At 41.9% G+C, this 19,749-nt stretch overlaps 3 protein-coding genes across 3 annotated transcripts; 2 read left to right on the forward strand and 1 right to left on the reverse strand.

The window, feature by feature from the left end:
• Nucleotides 1-329: 329 nt before the first annotated feature.
• On the reverse strand, nt 330-6,724 carry LOC109555800 (histone H4). Its single transcript, XM_019956633.2, has 2 exons — nt 6,165-6,724; nt 330-4,597 (listed from the first exon to the last, which is right to left on the reverse strand). Exon 1 carries the CDS (start codon nt 6,707-6,709, stop codon nt 6,257-6,259), a length of 453 nt encoding a protein of 150 aa, XP_019812192.2. The 5' UTR covers nt 6,710-6,724; the 3' UTR covers nt 330-4,597; nt 6,165-6,256.
• Nucleotides 6,725-16,832: 10,108 nt separating this feature from the next.
• On the forward strand, nt 16,833-17,865 carry LOC109555778 (histone H3). The gene has a single exon (XM_019956621.2). The coding sequence runs from the start codon at nt 16,838-16,840 to the stop codon at nt 17,246-17,248; it is 411 nt and encodes a 136-aa protein (XP_019812180.1). The 5' UTR covers nt 16,833-16,837; the 3' UTR covers nt 17,249-17,865.
• Nucleotides 17,866-18,285: 420 nt separating this feature from the next.
• LOC109555789 (histone H2B type 2-F) lies at nt 18,286-18,792 on the forward strand. The gene has a single exon (XM_019956626.2). The coding sequence runs from the start codon at nt 18,348-18,350 to the stop codon at nt 18,726-18,728; it is 381 nt and encodes a 126-aa protein (XP_019812185.2). The 5' UTR covers nt 18,286-18,347; the 3' UTR covers nt 18,729-18,792.
• The last annotated feature ends 957 nt before the right edge of the window (nt 18,793-19,749 follow it).

Here is a 19,749-nt window from a genome sequence, read left to right on the forward strand (position 1 = left end):
AGGGTGATTGTACAGACCCTAAAGCCACTTTGGTGAGCTGGGTGTTAAAGGGATTGCTTTCCTGCCCAGTTCCACAAAGAGACTCCTGGAGGCTATCGCTTCAACCTCTGGTAGTGTCTATATCTGTTTCATTCAGACATGTGGGAAGTCTCTTCTCAGGTTTTGGGTTACTCAGTGAAAGGAAAGAAATGGGGCTCCGAGCTCAAGTTTGGGGAAGAGATCAAACAGGCAGAGCATGGTCTTCCTTTGGGGAAATGAAGTCCTCCCCACCCCCCCGCACCTCCCCCCACCCATTTCCCGCCCCCCACCCCCCAGCTTCGCCCCCGTTAGGAAATAGTGAGAGTGGAGGCCTGAGATGATTCTTGTACCATTTGGGCCGGGGGTGAGGGGGGGTGAAAGTGCAAGGCCTCTAATGGGCAGCAGAGTAGGGGCAAGGTCTTGCACAGCCCTTCTCCACAGATCTCAGACACAAAGGCTGTATAGGTCTTACCTTAACCTTCTCAGTCATCTATCTGAACTTGGACGAGGCCAAGGCCTGTTTTCTGTTTTGTCTCAGCACAGTGACAGGTTAAAAGCATTTGTTATAGAAGTCAGTGAGAATACAGAGGAGGGAAAAGGAAAGATACTTTTTTTTTTCTTCTTAAGCTTTAATTCAGTTCAGTTCAGTTGCTCAGTCGTGTCCGACTCTTTGCGACCCCATGAATTGCAGCACGCCAGTTGGTCCATCACCAACTCCCGGAGTTCACTCAAACTCATGTCCATTGAGTCGGTGATGCCATCCAGCCATCTCATCCTCTGTTGTCCCCTTCTCCTCCTGCCCCCAGTGCCTCCCAGCATCAGAGTCTTTTCCAATGAGTCAACTTTTCGCATGAGGTGGCCAAAGTATTGGGAGTTTCAGCTTCAGCATCAGTCCTTCCAATGAACACTCAGGACTGATTTCCTTTAGAATGGACTGGTTGGATCTCCTTGCAGTCCAAGGGACTTTCTTTTTTCTTTTTTCCAAGGGACTTTCAAGAGTCTTTCTGCTCCAGGGTCACAGCAATTTCCAGAGCATGCCTCCAGGTCTCTGCCTAGACCCTGATTACCTGCTTAAGCCCTCAATGCAGGGTGGATCTAGGACCTGTGTCAGTACTCTGAGTTAAAAAGTAGTAACTTTTAAGGTGTGGTGGGGCACCACCTTTGCACTTATCATCTCATCCATCCTCATGGTAAAACTTTCAGGGACAAACAGACATAGGGCTTTCTGAGATACAGCTTGAGGCTCTCAGTTGAGTGACTTGATTTGCTGGCGTATTGAGTGCAGCACTTTCACAGTATCATCTTTTGGGATTTGAAATAGCTCAGCTGGAATTCTATCACCTCCACTAAGCTAGTGATGCTTAGTGTAGTGATGTTTGTAGTGATGCTTCCTAAGGCCCACTTGACTTAGCACTCCAGGATGTTTGGCTCGAGGTAAGTGATCACACCGTTGTGGTTATCTGGGTCATTAAGATCTTTTTTGTCTAGTTCTTCTGTGTATTCTTGCCACCTCTTCTTAGTATCTTCTGCTTCTGTTAGGTCCATACTGTTCCATACTGCACAATAAAGGTCCATCCTTTATTGTGCCCATCTTTGCATGAAATATTCCCTTGGTATCTCCAATTGTCTTGAAGAGGTCTCTAGTCTTTCCCAGTCTATTGTTTTCCTCTATTTCTTTGCATTGATCACTGAGGAAGGCTTTTTTTTTTTTTTTTATCTCTCCTTGCTATCCTTTGGAACTCTGCATTCAGATGGGTATATCTTTCCTTTTCTCCTTTGCCTTTAGCTTCTCTTCTTTTCTCAGCTATTTGTAAGGCCTTCTCAGACAGCATTTCCCTTTTTTGCATTTCTTGCAGGTTATACAACAACAACAAAAGGAAAGATCCTAACTTGAATAATCTGGTTCCAGAATTCATGCTCTCAATTTCCAACAAGAAGTGTAACTGATTAGTCCATTAGCTCCCTGCAGGCAAATCTATATGGGAAGCCAAACTACAATCAGAAAGATTGGAAGAGCCTGGAGGCAGATGACTTCAGTGGCTGCCATTACTCAACCAGGGTACCATTTCACTCTAAAGGCTGCCTCATTACAAGAACTGGAAATGCTCACTAGAGAGTCAGGGTACGTCTGCCTTGGAGGGTATTTTGATGATTGCAACCCCCTTGTTCCCTCCTCTCCTCCCTCATTTCCAGCCCTCTTCTCTAATAAGGTTGTGGTAAGAAGTTACTTGGTTGTAATCATAGTCTTCTACTCTACTACCAGATAAGAAATCCCAGAGATCACTGAATAGAAAGGCCAAATAAAGATGTTCAAACCACAGTTAATTGAATCCATTTAAAACATGAAACAAAGAGCAAGGGGAAATGAGGAGCAAGGGGAAATTAACATACATATTAATAGAATAGGGTTCAATGATGGGGGAAGTACAACACTGTATCCAATGCTGAGTTACAGTTTTCTGTCCTGTCTTGCTGTGTGGCCTCAGCCTTCCCCGTTGATGCTGCAGTTAAAAAGGACTAGAGATGAGAGTGGACAAGGGGACTCAGCAGACAGAAGGTGCTTGATCCTAATTTAAGCTTGTTCAGTCAAAGAGATACAGGGGCAAGTGTGCCTGGCCGTTATTGTAATTCACCAGTAACTTGCTGAGTAGCTATGGATCTCTCTGTTTAGCATGCAGAGGACATTGGGCAACAGTGGCTGTCACCAGTGGATGGCTGATAGAAGCCATGAATACTGGGCATTTCATGTATCTCATGAATATTTGATATAGTGCTTACTTGGTACTTCTGCCCTTTCATATATCTATATAGGAAGATGCTCTATTTATTTATATTTAACATTTCTTACAGGCTATATTATAACTTTCTACTTGTTATAACTTTCTACTCTTTATATACATTTTAACAGTCAAGTCAGCTGGCAAGTTTGATTCTTTAAGATGATTTCACATTTTTCTGCTCTAATTCTGAAAAATCTGGACCTGCCAACTTGTTCATACCCACCTTTACCCACTGTCTTCTTTGCTCTTTAAATTTTGACTACACTGACTCCCGCTTCCCCAGTTATGAAGCATAGAAGACCTACATTGGGTGAAATAGGCAGTAAATACACCAACTTAGGTTTCTATTTCATTACAAGACTTTCACATAGAAAGATTTCACTTTAATCTTTCAGAGATCTTCTCATTTGATCCTTGAATCATTTCTGTAAGAAAGTCAGGAATTCTCAGCAATATTACAATGAGAAAATGGGACTGTGGCAAAGTTAAGATTTTCCATGGGCCATATAACCCAGAATCTCTCTTCCTTTCTCCCTCATTCCCTATCCACCCCACATCTTCTGATTGTCTGGGTAGGGGTGGGGGCTGGTATTATACATGCTTATTTAAGATATTGGAACAATTCAAAACATTAAATGATTATAACAAAAACCAACACCTATAAATCACTCAAATTTCTGTGGACATTCTTCCTGATAGTTTTCTATATATCCATACATATTTATATGTACTAATATTCTGTATTAATGATAATTCTATACTTTTGGCTCACATAGAGAAATAACATGTACATTAATAGTTTCAATATAAAGTTTGGAGTCGAATGTTTCAGAGGAAGAACGTTGTGAAAGATGACAGGCACATCTAGCCTTCAGGAGGATAATGCTATTCAGAGAAGTTGGGAGTCTGGAAAGGTAAGGTAAGTCTTCGAACTGGTCCAGTGTGATGTCTGATTAGCCAGTGACACTTAAGTGCCTCTATCATCATGGTAATGGAAGTAGACATGCAGACTAAACAATCATTTGTATGCATGTATTGTACTGAAGGTCCTGAATCACCCATGGGAGGAACAAGCTGATAGCCAGGGCTGGCTTAAACAGTATTTGAGCCACTCAGGAGGTAGAAATGGAAAGGAAATTATTTTGTTACCAAATTAGAGGTGAAATAGCATTATATTCCTCACTGTTATACAAACCAATGATATTTAGTAAAACAAGTGATTTTTAGTAAAACAAGCTGACTACATTTTTTATTCGTGCATTTTTTTTTTTGCCCCAAATGCTTTAAGGAAATAAGCAATTCTACCTTTTCCTCCTGTAATATTTTGTCCTAAAAATTTTTTATTAGGATCATTTACCTAAAGTTTTCTTTTTTTTTTTTGGTATCAAAGAATGCAAAATTTAACATATTGTAAACAAATTAGGGCAACATATACTCAGATTCTAAATATTTTTGTTTGATTTAAAGAAAAACTGTTATTTAACCAGTTGTTCTCAAACTTTAACGTGTTTCAGAATCAACTGAAGGGTTTGTTAAAATACGAATGGCTAGATCTCACTTCCCAGAGTTTCTCATGCAACAGGTCTGGGGTTTTGCAAAATCTGGGTTCAAGATTTTGGATTTCTAGCAATTCCCAGGTAAGCTGATGCTCCTAGACTAGATACCACACTTTGGAAATCACTAGTTTAGATAATGGATATGTCGCACCCTCCTTCCTTTATTCTTTGATTTCTCTTCAAAATTTGATAATCTCCTTCAGAGGATCTCAGCGAGGATCAGATATATTCAATCTACATTGCCTTTAAAATGAAAAAAAAAAAATTCATAGTGATGTTTGAAATAGAAATGTCATCAGTTGCTGTTGAGATTTTAATTTGAAGGGAAGATGAAACATCTTGAACATTGAATCCTTTTGTTTACTTCTCACTTGGTCATCTTCACAAATGTTATTCTTGCCTTTCCCTCCCTGATCCTCCCCCTCCCCTTTACCGTATATCTTATCAGGATGCCAGGCATTCTGCTTCTTCTTAACAGCCTGATACAAGCCCCACCTCTACAGCCAAGCCTGCTCATTTTCCAGCAGCCAGTGACCTCTGCTGTTAGGACTCCTATAATAATCATCATTTACATTTCGCATCATCCCAAATATGTGACACCGTGTACTTTTGGGCTGTGTGTGTATGTATTTTATGTAATATTTTTCTCCCCTAGTCCGTAGGGCTGCAAAGAGTTGGAAACCACTGAGGAACTGAGCATTCACTCCCTCATTCTGATAATAACCTCTTTAGGGCAGGTTTCCCATGCTTTGACTTTCTGGCATCTCCATTGCTAAGAACCATGTTTTAAACCTAGTTGACCAAGTGTTTGATGCTAATGAGAGCAGCCAAGTGTGGAGACCAATAAAGCAATATCTTTTGCGAATTGACAGAATTTCTTCTGTAGGATTTTTTTGGGAGCTACAGACAAGCCAAATTTAGCTGTAAAATCATAGGCCTGGAACATTAAAAAAAAACCTTTTACTTGCAAATATAATAGCTGCAAAACTATAATTAGGTTTAAGGACAAGAGGTGTCGACCTACACTTCAACTCAAATTAGGGCAATTTAGCAGTGGTAGTATAAAGACTATGTATCTCTATCTATATATAAAAATTTGCTTTTGCCTTGTTAAAAATTAAACTGCTTTCTGTATTGATGGTATGTTTCTGACAGTCTGTTACTCTAAGCTGCAACAGGCCTTAATGGAAAAATCACATACCAGAATTTTGTTTCTTGAAGACGTGTTTTCACATTAAAGTTATGTACTCTGCTCAACTTTTGAAAATTAGTATTTGTTTCTACATTTTATCTTTGTAATATCACCGAAAGACAAATGTCTTAAATCTTTAAATTCTTCCTTGAATGTTGTACACACACACACACACTACTCTCAGCAGCTAATTGTGAGGGGCCTTTAGCATAAAAAGCATAGGACACCAGAAATACCTTGCATACACTGGTCGGATAATTTCCGAATGGGTTTAAAACTCAATGAGCCCACCTCTGACCTAGCAACCCCTTATTTGCTTCATTTTTGAATGGTCGGTTACTGGATTTATTTCTTTGCTAATGCTCTTGCACCTTCCCAGGTAAGATCGTAATGGTAATTACCACCACCCAGTGTGATCACCAGAGCTGGAAAGTGAAGCCCACACAAACTACTTTCCACAGCCTGGTCCAACGATTACAATTGACAGCGAGCCCAAAAGCAAACTTAAGTCGAAACAGACAAGAGCAGCTTTTGGTAAATGACTTGTCTTCCGAGCCGTTAGCACTTTTAGGATTCGCTACTTCTGACACCACTCTAGACAGATACAAAATTACCTACACTTTTAAGTATCCAGCTCTTCAGATGACCGTGTGGTTGGCCCTAAAAAGGGCCTTTGAGATTGTCGTCACACACAGCACAGGGGCAGCAGCTCAACCTCCGAAGCCGTAGAGGGTGCGTCCCTGCCGCTTTAGCGCGTAGACTACGTCCATGGCAGTGACCGTCTTGCGCTTGGCGTGCTCTGTGTAGGTGACCGCGTCCCGAATAACATTCTCCAGAAACACCTTCAACACGCCTCGGGTCTCCTCGTAAATGAGGCCGGAAATGCGTTTGACTCCCCCACGCCGAGCAAGGCGCCGAATGGCGGGCTTGGTGATGCCTTGGATGTTATCTCTCAAGACTTTGCGGTGGCGCTTGGCACCACCCTTGCCTAAGCCTTTGCCGCCTTTTCCTCTTCCAGACATGACTGAGCTGGTCAGAAAACCTCTGATACAGAAAGGGCTGCTTTCCCCCAGATATACAGGAGCAGCGGACCTGACTGAAAACCGAAAGCGCGCGGGCGGGAAGAGGTCCCAATTGTCCCCGCCCACTCGACTGTCCGTCATTTCTGCGGTTTCCGTATCCTCCTCCACCCTCCACAGAGCCCTCTAATGGAGCCTCTCATTTTTATTTATTTTTTGAAGTATAGTTGATTTACAATTTTATATTAGTTTCAGCTGTACCAACAACGATTCAATATTTTTATAAATCAGATTGCATTTAGTTATTATAAAATATTGGCTACATTATCTGTACTGTAGAATATGCCCTTTTAGCTTATTTATTTTATACATAGTACTTTGTATTCCTTAATCCTCTACCCCTATCTTGCTCCTCTCCTCTCGGACTGTACTCTTTTAAAAGATCTATTTGCCAGAATTCCCGGGAGAATTCGGATCCAAGTTTCCGGATCCTGCCGCTGTTTTCGCCTGTCTCGCTCCATCTGTGAGGTCCCAGAAGACATTAAATTTAGGCTAAGAAGAAAGGAATGGGGAGAAAAACCAGAGGACGGGCAGATGGAATCCAGAGACAGAAAGGAGTTAGAGAGCTCCGCGCCGGATCTAACCTCGACAGAGAGATCCTAGGCTTCGAAACCACGGTTACATAAAACAGCAGACACGGTTTCCACAATTAGACTGACAGACCCAGGAGGCGATCCCTAGGGCAGCTGCACCTGGCATGCGTGAGGACGGGGAAGAGAGAGAGCGCAGTAATTCCCGAGTCTCGTCTCTATTTTGTGCGTATGAGGCATGGAGTTTCACCTCACCCAGGAGAAATCAGATCCTAGGAAAATTGGTCTCTATACTGCAAGGCTTCTAACGTGGAGGTCAGTGAATCCAACGCACTGTCATCCTAAACTCTGCAGAAAGAAGCAATACATACAAAAAGAAGACTGAAGGGGTTTCTGTACCTCAGTTTCTACAGATCCTCTACATCTGACCCTTGTTTTTAGCAAGAATTCAGTACCTAAATTGAGACCCCACATGGAGCTAGCAAAGTTTGCTGAATTGGGTTTCACACAAGAGGACATCTGCTCCATATTGAGAGTCATTATCAGAAACTGCCTTATGAAATTGATTGGGGTTCTACTGATAGCACATTCATTACCAGGGTCTTCTGTAGAATATAGGAAGAGATGTGGTTTCTACCTCAGAAAGAATTATCTTTTTTCTGAGATATGCTTATTATTATTATTTTTAATATCTAAAACATACAAACTTTAAAAAAAGAAAAAAGCTAATGGCTAAATGGAGCAATGTTAATAAGATGCAAAAAATTTATGTCCAGGATATTAGAAATTATAATTTTAACTAATATATTTGCAAATTATGTTGTATTAGCCTGGTCACTGGTGGGAAATAAGTCATAACAGACCTAAAAAAAAAAAAGCATAAACAACTTATCTGCCTTCTTTCATCTCTCCTTTAGTTCTATCTTCTGTGTGCTGCTGCTGCTGCTAAGTCATTTCAGTCGTGTCCGACTCTGTTCGACCCCATGGACGGCAGCCCACCAGGCTCCCCCGTCCCTGGGATTCTCCAGGCAAGAACACTGGAGTGGGTTGCCATTTCCTTCTCCACTTCTTTGTGCTAGTGAATCTTAAATCTATATCTTTATCTAAACTTCTAGGCTCCAGGAACAGAGATTCTCCTGGTTATTCTTTAGTCATTTTAAACTCAAAATCTCCCCAAATCAAAATGTTTAAACTCTCCAAGGTGTGACTCTTGTGGGGGCTGAGGAAATATATTCTCCTCCTTCCACGCTATAAAAATTGAGATTCTCTCTCTGCTCATGTGGAGAAGGAAATGCCAACCCATTGCAGTATTCGTGTCTGGAGAATCCCATGGACAGAGGGGCCTGGCTGGCTACAGTCCATGGGGTTGCAGAGAGTGGGACACAACTGAGTGACTGAACAACTCTGCTCATTGGATGGTGCTATCATAAATCACAAGCCTAAATGAACACCCTGGAATTCACAGTAGATCTTGAAGGGTAGCATCATATGCCACCTCAGAATATGACTGAGAGTTCTGGACATGCTACTTCAAAATATATGGCATTGGTATATTGATTATTTTGAGCTATAATACTTTGAAAAGCAGCTAATGTAGGGATAGACTTTCTTTGAACTCCTTTACCTACCTAAGACAGATCCTCAGAAAGGAACTCAGTGGAAATCCCATGGAAATGGGATTTCTATCAACCAGGGAAGATTGGCTCAACACAGGAGAGGAAACTGGACATCACTACCACACTCAGACAAACATCACAAATGATCACACCACTCATCTGTTCTAAGGCCCCATTCATCATTCCTAAATATCATTTACTCTCCTTTAAAGGCCTACCTGACCACTCTTTCCTATTAAGATGGTATTTAAGTCTGTATTCTAAGCCATTTGAGGGAGTTATTCATTTTCCCCTGTATCTCTCACATAAACCTGAGGTATACATATTAATAAATTTGTTTGTTTTTCTCTTGTTAATCTGTCTTTTATTATAGAGGTCTCAGTTGAGAACTCAGAAGGGTGAAGGGAAAATTATTTTTCCTTCCCTGTAATATCTTCCTCTCCATTTGCTGCTTCAGGGCAGAGAAACACATGCTTTTTTCTGACTCTTTAGCCACTCTTACAGAATCTATCACATTATCTTTATGTATCTTTTGCATCTTATGTATTCCGCCCCCTCCCCCGCCCCCAGCTTTGAGTGCCCGGCAGTGGTTTTTATTTTTCTTTGTAAACCAACATGTTGTTCAGTATCTAGCACAAGCTCAAAAATTGTTTATAAAATGAACAGTTCCTCCATTTGACTGCTTCAAATGCTACTAGGAAAGAGACACAACCAAAGTGTAAACAACTGCAAGCCAAGGTTTGATCTCAAGTGCTCTCGGCCTGCAGAAGCTTGAAGCAGGGCTTTGGTTCCTGGCCAGGCTGAGGCTGGGGTCGTGGTGGTGAGAGCACCAAATCCTAGCCACTAAACCAGAGGTCAGTGACAAGGCCCTGGCTCTCTGGCTTTGCAGAAAAGAATTTGCACAAAGATGGAAAATAGTGAAATCAGTATTTGTTAGGAGGAAAAAGAGTCCAATATGTGCAGACAGACACACGGGCAGGCTGAGAGAGAGTAGCACTCTCGTGGTGGTTTGACTCACTTTTATGGGGCATTGCTTCCAGGTTTCCTTTGGCCAATCATTTCTATTTGCCTGGTTCTGAGTCTGTATATGAGAATCCCAGGGACGGGGGGGCCTGATGGGCTGCCGTCTATAGGGTTGCACTGAGTCGGACATGTCTGAAGCGACTTAGCAGCAGCAGCTGAGTCTGTATTTGGTATATCTCAGGATCTTTCCATGTGCTCATATGCATCTCTTAGCCAAGATGGATTCTAGTGAAGAGGCTTAAGGGTAGTTGATATCAATTACTATGAGGTGATGCCCCCTCCCTTTTTGACCTCCAAGGAGCCTTTCTGCATATATGTAGCCAGGGAGGTCTCCTTAACTTCATGAATGAGAAATATGTGGTCTTTTATCTCTTATCTGGGCAGAGCCCAGCCTCCTGAAAGAAACTGTTCAGCCTAGGGTCCATGTATCTCCTTCCCCAGGCTGACAGAAGTGATGATTTTTGATGTCAGAGGGAACAGGGCCCTAGGCAGATTCAGAGAGAGTATCTACAAACTTTCAGTATGCTTCATCTGCCTGTGAAGCGACTAATCACTCATTACCTAAACAAAATTCTCTCCAAAATAAATTCTCCTTTTCTCTGTTGCAAGTAAATTCAGATTGAGAAAGCAATCCATGTGCAGCTGTATTAAATGCAATAACATATGTACACTGTTGTTACAAAAATTAAATGAATGTTGAGGAAGAGGATATGTTTTAAAAAATACTTTTTTTTTTCCCAGACAGGCTATATGTAGGTTGAGTTGTGAGCATTCTGTTCTAATTTTCCCCACAGACCAGAAGTATTATGTGTCCTGCTAACAACTGTGGCCTGAATTTTTTTTCTAAGTTGGAGTTCAGTTCAGTCTCTCAGTCGTGTCTGACTCTTTGCGACCCCATGGACTGCCACACGCCAGGCTTCCCTGTCCATCATCAACACCTGGAGTTTACTCAAACTCATGTCTATCACATTGGTGATGCCATCCAACCATCTCATCCTCTGTTGTCCCCTTCCCCTCCCACCTTCGATCTTTCCCAGCGTCAGGATCTTTTCAAATGAGTCAGTTCTTTGAATCAGGTGGCCAAAGTATTGGAGCTTCAGCTTCAGCATCAGTACTTCCAGTGAATATTCAGGACTGATTTCCTTTAGGATGGACTGGTTGGATCTCCTTGCAGTCCAAGGGACTCTCAAGAGTCTTCTCCAACACCACAGTTCAAAAGCATCAATTCTTCGGCGCTCAGCTTTCTTTATAGTCCAACTCTCACATCCATACATGACTACTGGAAAAACCATAGCCTTGACTAGACGGACCTTTGTTAGCAAAGTAATATCTCTGCTTTTTAATATGCTGTCTAGGTTGGTCATAGCTTTTCTTCCAAGGAGCAAGTGTCTTTTAATTTCATGGCTGTAATCACCATCTGCAGTGATTTTGGAGCCCCCCAAAATAAAGTCTCCTAATGTTTCCATTGTTTCCTCATCTATTTGCCATGAAGTGATGGGACCAGATGCCATGATCTTAATTTTCTGAATGTTGAGTTTTAAGCCAAATTTCACTCTCCTCTTTCACTTTCATCAAGAGGCTCTTTAGTTCTTTGCTTTCTGCCATAAGGGTGGTGTCATCTGGGTATCTGAGGTTATTGAAATTTCTCCCTGCAGCTTGATTCCAACGTGTGCTTCATCCAGCCCGGCATTTCACATGATGTACTCTTCAAGTAAGTTAAATCAGCAGGGTGACAATATACAGCCTTGATGTACTCCATTCTGGATTTGGAACCAGTCTCTTGTTCCATGTCCAGTTCTAACTGTTGCTTCTTGTCCTGCAAACAGATTTCTTAGCAGGCAGGTCAGGTGGTCTGGTATTCCCATCTCTTGAAGAATTTTCCACAGTTTGTTGTGATCCACAGTCAAATAAATGTTAAAAATAATATCTGTAGCCGTTAAAATCCCTGCAATATGTAGCTCAAATCTCATCAGGATGGTTAATGAAGCAAAATAAGTTCTTGTTTGAATAGCTTTAAAATACTGTGTGTAACTTTACTTGAACCTACTACAGTCCACAGGGACATGTTATACTGGAAAGCCAGAAATTGTATAAACTTATAGCAGAGGGAATTGGAGAAGGAAATGGCAATCCACTCCAATGTTCTTGCCTGGAGAATCCCAGGGATGGGAGAGCCTGGTGGGCTGCCGTCTATGGGGTCGCACAGAGTTGGACATGACTGACGTGACTTAGCAGCAGCAGCAGCAGCATAGCAGAGGGAAAATTTTCTTTTACATCTTAGATTCTGTGACTGGGCCTGATAATTAAACTGACATAAATCCAGTCAAAAGGAAAAACGAATGTAATTTCATATTTCTATGTGTATACAGGAGTCTTCAAAAGGAACATGAAGACCTAGGTAGGCCCCGAGCTTATATATAACTTTTAAAACAATTAAAAAACCCGATGAATTCTAGAGATGTGACAAGACCAAAGGGTTTGGACAAAGGTAGCTAACTATGTCGGAGAAGGCAATGGCACCCCACTCCAGTACTCCTGCCTGGAAAATCCCATGGACAGAGGAGACTGGTAGGCTGCAGTCCATGGCGTCGATAATAGTCAGACACAACTGAGCGACTTCACTTTCACTTTTCACTTTCATGCATTGGAGAAGGAAATGGCAACCCACTCCAGTGTTCTTGCCTGGAGAATCCCAGGGACAGGGGAGCCTAGTGGGCTGCCGTCTATGGGGTCACACAGAGTCGGACACAATTGAAGTGACTTAGCAGTAGCAGCAGCTAACTATGTGAAGTTAACTGCAGGAGTTAACTAGGTAGAGAAGTAACTAGGAAGATATGGGTTAGTTTAATAAGGTTTGTTTGAGCAAATTCCTCTTGGCTTTCCAGGATTCCCTGTCTTGGAACACGCTCCTGTATAGGGAAGACATCTACTATATGGGGCAGGGGGCTTAATCTCCTTTTTTAAGGAAGAAAAGGGGTTGTCAGAGGGCCCTTCTTGCATCTGCTGTTTTTCAAGTGCCTTTTGTTTAAAAAGTGAAAGTGAAAGTTGTTCAGCCCTGTCTCTCTTTGCCACCCGTTGGATGTAGCCCATGCCAGGCTCCTCTGTCCATGCAATTCTCTAGGCAAGAGTACTGGAGTGGGTTGCCATTCCCTTCTCCAGGGGATCTTCCTGAACCAGGTATAAAATCCAGCTATCTTGCGTTGCAGGTGGATTCTTTACCATCTGAGTCACCAGGGAAGTCCCCTAGTTTAAAATAATCCTTACATTAAAGTGACATATTTTAGGGGTGGCATATATTGCCACTGATGGGGTTCAAGACATGCTACTCCAAAATACAGCACCTCAGCCTATTGAGTAAGCTGAAGAAATTTTGAGAAAATGACAAGAGGGTCACTATGACCTTCCCCAGACTTTCTCACCTGAAAGAGGTCACAAAACTCTTCTGTGAGAGGTGCTCTCCCTATTCCCAGAGAAAAAGAGCACCCTTATCTCTGAAGACAGAGGGACACACAGAAGAATCCTAACAAGCAGGCCTTGCTGTTCCCCCAGTTTAGTACACTTACCTCATACTCATTAACCTCTCATATTTCTACACAACACCTGCTCTTCATTAAATCTAGCATAAAAATGCTCAGGCTTGTTTCTTCAGATCTTCATTTCCTTATGAATGTTCCTGCATCATGTAAAACTTAAACACGTGTGTGCTTTTTCCCCTGTTAATCTGTCTTTGTTTACTTTTCAGACTCAGCCAGGGACCCTAAGTGGGTCAAGGAAAATTTTTCCTCCCAGACACATTCCCTCACTGTACCTTACAGGCAGTAGTGTTAGGGTCAGGCAGGAAAGGGGAAGTGTTTATCCAATAAGTAGAGTGTTGGGGGAATGAGTTTAGCTCAGAATGGGATAAAAAAGGAAACTCAAAATCCTTTGCCTTCTCTCAATTTTGTCCAGGGCTGCAAGCCATTCAAAGTGAAAAGAAGCAGGCATGTGGCCTGAAACCCACAGGCTGAAGATTTAGCCTCAAAATTGTGATACTTGAAACCTTGGGGGTACTTGAAGCAAAAAAAGACACAAACTGTCTTCCTAGAACTTATAATTTAGTTCATTACTTTTGTATTAAAAACAAACACATGCACATACAAAACATTATATTTTTGCCTGCTTATTTCCTATGGCAAAATTTAAGCTTCTCATGCCTGTTTTCTTCCCCTGTTCAGTACTAAATAATGAAATTTTAGTGCTCAGTCTTAAAACTGCAGATTCTTGTTATTTCTAATGAAAGAAAGTTCAGAAATATTAAAAGAGAAAAAGATTGGCTCTTCCTCACAGCTGTAGCAAAGCACAGATTCTTCTGTTATAAACTTGCTTTTGATAAAGTGGTATATTGAGAACACTGACAGGATTATTACTCTATTGTTCAATGTCAATACTAGGTGAGACTAGGTGAAATTGAACTAATATGAATCAGAATTCTCTTATTAAAGGTGACTTCTAGACAATCATATATCATATTAAAGATGACTTCTAAGGTGACCATATATTAGATTGTTATATTCAGAGAAATGTTACTTATGACCCTAAGTAATATACGATTCTGATTATCTTATTTGATTTGTTGTCTCAGAGTTAACATTTAAGTTGGCATCACTGTTTCCTGAGATGTAGAAATTCTTATTCAGCTTCTTTATTAAGCCAGAGGAACCCTTTCAGAATTTTCTCATTCTCTGTTATAAAGATACCAACTAAAAAAAAAAAAAAAATGCACAACATGAGAGGTGTGAGTTAAGTTTTATTTGGGGCAATATAAGGACCGCAGCCTGGGAGACAGCACCTCCGATAGCTCTGAGAAACTTCCAAAGAGGTACAGGGAAAAGACAATATATACTTGATTTTGGCAAAAAGGGAGCACATGCAATCAAGCACATATTTTTTATAGAAAGTTTCTGCTGGCGTTATGAAACTTCTGCTGGTCACGAGAAACAAATATCACCATGAAGGATTTTAGTGTTTTTCTAGATATCTTATATCTGTATTTTCTTATAAGAATCGGGCTCATGAAATCAGCTCCTGAGAATATCTAACTATCTAAAGCCCCATCCTGCCAGTTTTCCAGAGCCCAGGGTGCCTAATTTCTGCTTTCCACCCTGAACTCCTTCAAGGTGTGTTGGAGGTCAGCAGCTGCAGCAGCCCATGACTTAATCCTCGTAGAGGAAGACGGCAAGCACCTGTGGCAAGTGCCAATTTTTGGTTGATAAAGGTAATACAAGTCCCATTACTGTTGGATTCTATATAAACAGACAGCTTGAGAATCTTTTTCTTGTTTAAATGAACACATCCCATACAGCTTGGCCAAGAGTGGATACATCAAAACAAATTAAAAAAAATTTTTTTTCAAAGAAATGTGACACTTGGGTGGACAGCTTTGGGCTGTAACCCAAACACCTGCCGTGGGGTAGTTTCTTCTTCTGATGGGAACACCTGAGTTGAGTAATTCGATTGTACGTTGGGGAAATTCTTTAGTGCTTTAAAATATACCCCAAGCCTGAAGAAACTGGAAATACATTGTAATTTCATTCTTGTGCTTTAGAATATTATGTAGGCCTTGTTACTTATCCAGGATGAGCCATAACATCTCTGAGACTCAGTTTCTTTATCTGTAAAATGAGTTTTTAAATAACATCTATTTCACAGTTGGAATTAAATAATATGCATAGAAAATTTTTAAAATACTGAGCGGTGCTCTGTATATACAAAACATTATTACAAAATAACCACAGAAGATGGTAACAGTTGTTCATATCAGCAACACTTTCTCACTGACATTTTACATCTTCTCTCTATAGCAGGAGATTGCTGCTGCCTAAGGAGATGTCTAATATGAATCAGAATTCTGTTATTAAAGGTGACTTCTAAGGCAACCATACATCACAGAGTGTCTCTACCTTGTGTTTAATGTTCAGGAAAAACTCTCAAAATCACTTTAAACTTCAGGAAAGTGATCATCATACCTTGGAGCTAAGTTTTGAGCCTCTTGGGCCTGATTTTATTCTCAGGTTTGAGTTTTTATATGCGATGTTGTTCCAATCAAATAAGCATATCATTAAAAGTGTTTATTACAACTTTAAGCATTGGTAACCTTACATAACTTTTGTTTTATTACATGCAATTTTCTGAGAAATTCTTCAAAGCACAGGAAATAAAAGGCAAAAGATCTTCAATTTCTGTATAGAGAATAGAAAAGATTTGAAACTGTAAGCATTAGGAAACACTTTATTGAAAATATGATAGCAAATCAGTAATCAACGAATTATGTGCTTTGACCCTTTAACGTTAAATGACTGATAAGCAACTTGACTATTTAAAACTATTCACTATTGTAAGGAAGAAATTAATATTTCCGGTCTTATCTTCCCTTAATTAAAGCGTTTTGTCCATAGGACGTAATTACGCATTGATGGATTGAGGAGAAAACCCGCACTCAGTGGGTGGAGGGAGGCAGATGGCTCTGAGTTGGTAACCATCAGCACACAATTTTGGTATAGTTCCGAACCAGGTAAAGGTTAAGTTTAATTTCTGGTTCCTTCAACTACATATTGTTTTGTTGAACCTCAGTAGTAATGTAACTCTCGCTTAGCTCAGTGTCAGGAGCTAAATAAATTTGTTAGTTATGGGAGAGGAGTTACAATAACTAGTAAGTGGAAATGCATGCTGAAACCTAGGGCGTGCTTGTATTTTGAAAGAACCTGCTAAAATATAAATCCCAAGCGTGCAAAAACACTTCATAAATTGTTCTTACGAAAGTTAACAGCAATATAAAGAAAAGGTCTTTTTAAAAAAAATCTTTAATAAGATTATAGAAAAGGACTGGAAAAGGGAGGTTGTAAGTAAAGAGACTAGCATTACAATCTTCTGCCCAAATAGGATTGAATTCTAGCCAATGAGATTACAATTTCGGAAATTGCTAGCTTTTCTGGCCCAATCAAGACTAGGCTAAGTCTATAAATGAGACTGCCTAGGGGGTCGGAGAATAAAACCTGTGAGATACTATGGCGCGTACGAAGCAGACCGCCCGCAAGTCGACCGGTGGCAAGGCCCCGCGGAAGCAGCTGGCCACCAAGGCGGCTCGCAAGAGCGCGCCGGCCACGGGCGGCGTCAAGAAGCCGCATCGTTATAGGCCGGGCACCGTGGCCCTGCGGGAGATTCGGCGCTACCAGAAGTCGACCGAGCTGCTGATCCGCAAGCTGCCGTTCCAGCGGCTGGTGCGCGAGATCGCGCAGGACTTTAAGACCGATCTGCGCTTCCAGAGCTCGGCCGTGATGGCGCTGCAGGAGGCGAGCGAGGCCTACCTGGTGGGGCTGTTTGAAGACACGAACCTGTGCGCCATCCACGCCAAGCGCGTGACCATCATGCCCAAAGACATCCAGCTGGCTCGTCGCATCCGCGGGGAGCGGGCTTAAGGCGTACATTTTAAAGTAGACGATCTAAAGGCTCTTTTTAGAGCCACCCACGTTTTCTTAAAAAGCAGCTGTACCAGCTTTCACTTTAGTCGGTGAACTCTTAATGCACGAGTGTTAAGGGTAAAGCGGGTAGGGGAGTTTAACACGCGTTGAGTGGTGAGGTTATGGAGTTAAAGCTGACAGACGCTAGAGGGAGCCCCAGAAGCAAGGTCTGGGTCGTTTTTGTTAACTGAGCTTACGAGCTGGTTTGATTTCTTAATACAGAGCTCCAACCTCGCCATTTCCTTTTTTTTTTTTTTTGAGAACCTAGCCATTTCTGAGAAAACTTTGCAAGAAGCTAAATTCTCTGCCAGTCGTTTCTAGCGCTTTCCAAGCTGCTAGTACAAAACGTTAGCACAAATCTGAATACTGAAGAAGGTCGTCATTATGTGATAACTGTAGGAATGGTAATCGGCTTCAGCTTGATTCTACAGTTACTAGAATTAGGCCAGATGTTAGATAAAATCCTCGATCCCCAAATAGTTCCTCGGTACTTCAACTGTTAAGAATGGGGACAAGAGTCCTGAGATATGTAGGATCCCATCTTCCTAACTGCATGAGACAGAAGGCGCAAACTGTAAAAAAAAAAAAAAGGCGGGGGAGGGGGTAGGCGGCTAAGGTATTGTTGCGAAAACCAGAACCAAACTTCCACAAAATAGTACAGAGGAGTAAAACGATGCAAAAATAAGAGAAAGTTAGCTTGTCTTTAGCACGCGCTTCAGATCTCTACTATATACAAGTCAATCAACGAGAAAAAGGGAAAATCATTTAACGAAAGACCCCAAACAGGTGAAACTACATTTACTTAATTTAGTGTGAAACAGAACATTTTGATTGGTTAACAAGACATTTATTGTAAGAACCACTAAGAAAGCGCGAGCAGGACCTCATTTACATGGACTCTGCCTCTCTATGACGACACTGTTGTATATTAACCAATAAAAATGCAGTACTCTGTTAGCCTCCATTTGCATACAGGCTCTATAAATAGCGTGTAAGCGGGCGGTTTTGAGGTAGTCGGGTCGTTTAGTACAGGCGTGTGGTGTGTCTTCTCGCAAAGATGCCGGATCCAGCAAAATCCGCTCCTGCTCCAAAAAAAGGTTCTAAAAAGGCTGTCACGAAAGTGCAGAAGAAGGATGGCAAGAAGCGCAAGCGCAGCCGCAAGGAGAGCTATTCCGTTTACGTGTATAAGGTGCTGAAACAGGTACACCCGGACACCGGCATCTCGTCCAAGGCCATGGGCATCATGAATTCTTTCGTCAATGATATTTTCGAGCGCATTGCCGGCGAAGCATCGCGCCTGGCGCATTACAACAAGCGCTCGACCATTACTTCCCGAGAGATCCAGACAGCGGTACGCCTGCTGCTTCCCGGCGAGCTGGCTAAACACGCCGTGTCCGAGGGCACCAAGGCGGTCACCAAGTACACCAGTTCAAAGTAAGGGCGCGCAAGGGACGAAATCGAACATCTACGTTATACACAAAGGCTCTTTTCAGAGCCACTTACGTTACCAGAGAAAGCGGCTGTAAACACTTAAATTAGTTGCGTTGGGTGGATCCGTAATTAGGATCGCATATACATGTAGGGCTATATCAGGAGAATGGTAAAAGTTGCCCTAGCAGTTAAAATTCGAAACGTCCCATGATCCAGTGGTGCCACCTAATGGTAAATGTTTTATTAATAAGTGGTGTTCAAGATGGTCCCTACCTGCCTAGTCTGAGTCCTCAGTGGAGTTTAGGTACAGAGGGGAGGGGGAGCTAACCTAATACATTGATTTGTTCTTTTATCTAGTAAACGAGCTGGGATTTACTGTCAACGTACAGATAGCCTTGAGTTCCCCAGTCCCCGCTGTTTACTAATATTTTAGTCTTTTTTTAAACGTACACCTCTGGGTATGTAGTCCCAAGCTTTTGCCAACATAGGTGCTTTAGCATGTTGGCCTGTCAGCAAATCCCAACTTAGCAATCCTCCCGTAACTTCTTTTTATCCCAGTGACCTTCAACTAGATAAATTTTCGCACTCCCTCCCTCCCCCAGGCTCCCAACCATGGGGCATTTGGCAATATCTGGAGACATTTTTGATTGTCATCACTCGGGAGGGGGTGCTACTGGTATTTAGTGGGTACATCCTACAATGTATAGGACAGCTTACAGCCCCCACAACTAAGAGTTATCTCTTTGGTGCATAACGTTGATCCTTGTGATAAGGTTGAGAGACCCAGTGCCCAAAGACTTCCTTTCCTTCAGGGATTCCCACCTCCCCCCCCCCCCCCCCCACCTTTTAGGATTTAGTTCTCATTTAGATCAAACATTTTCCCCTGTCCTCTGCTTTTGGTGAAAACTGAGGAGTATACTGTGATTGTCTACACTCCTCCACAGGAAAATAATCTCCAGGGCAAGGACCTTGTCTTAGTTTTGTAACAAACTTCCCTGGTTACAACAACCACTTACCAGCCTGCTAAA

This window comes from Bos indicus, chromosome 3, assembly GCF_029378745.1.
Source record: "Bos indicus isolate NIAB-ARS_2022 breed Sahiwal x Tharparkar chromosome 3, NIAB-ARS_B.indTharparkar_mat_pri_1.0, whole genome shotgun sequence".
Classification (NCBI taxonomy): Eukaryota; Metazoa; Chordata; class Mammalia; order Artiodactyla; family Bovidae; genus Bos; species Bos indicus.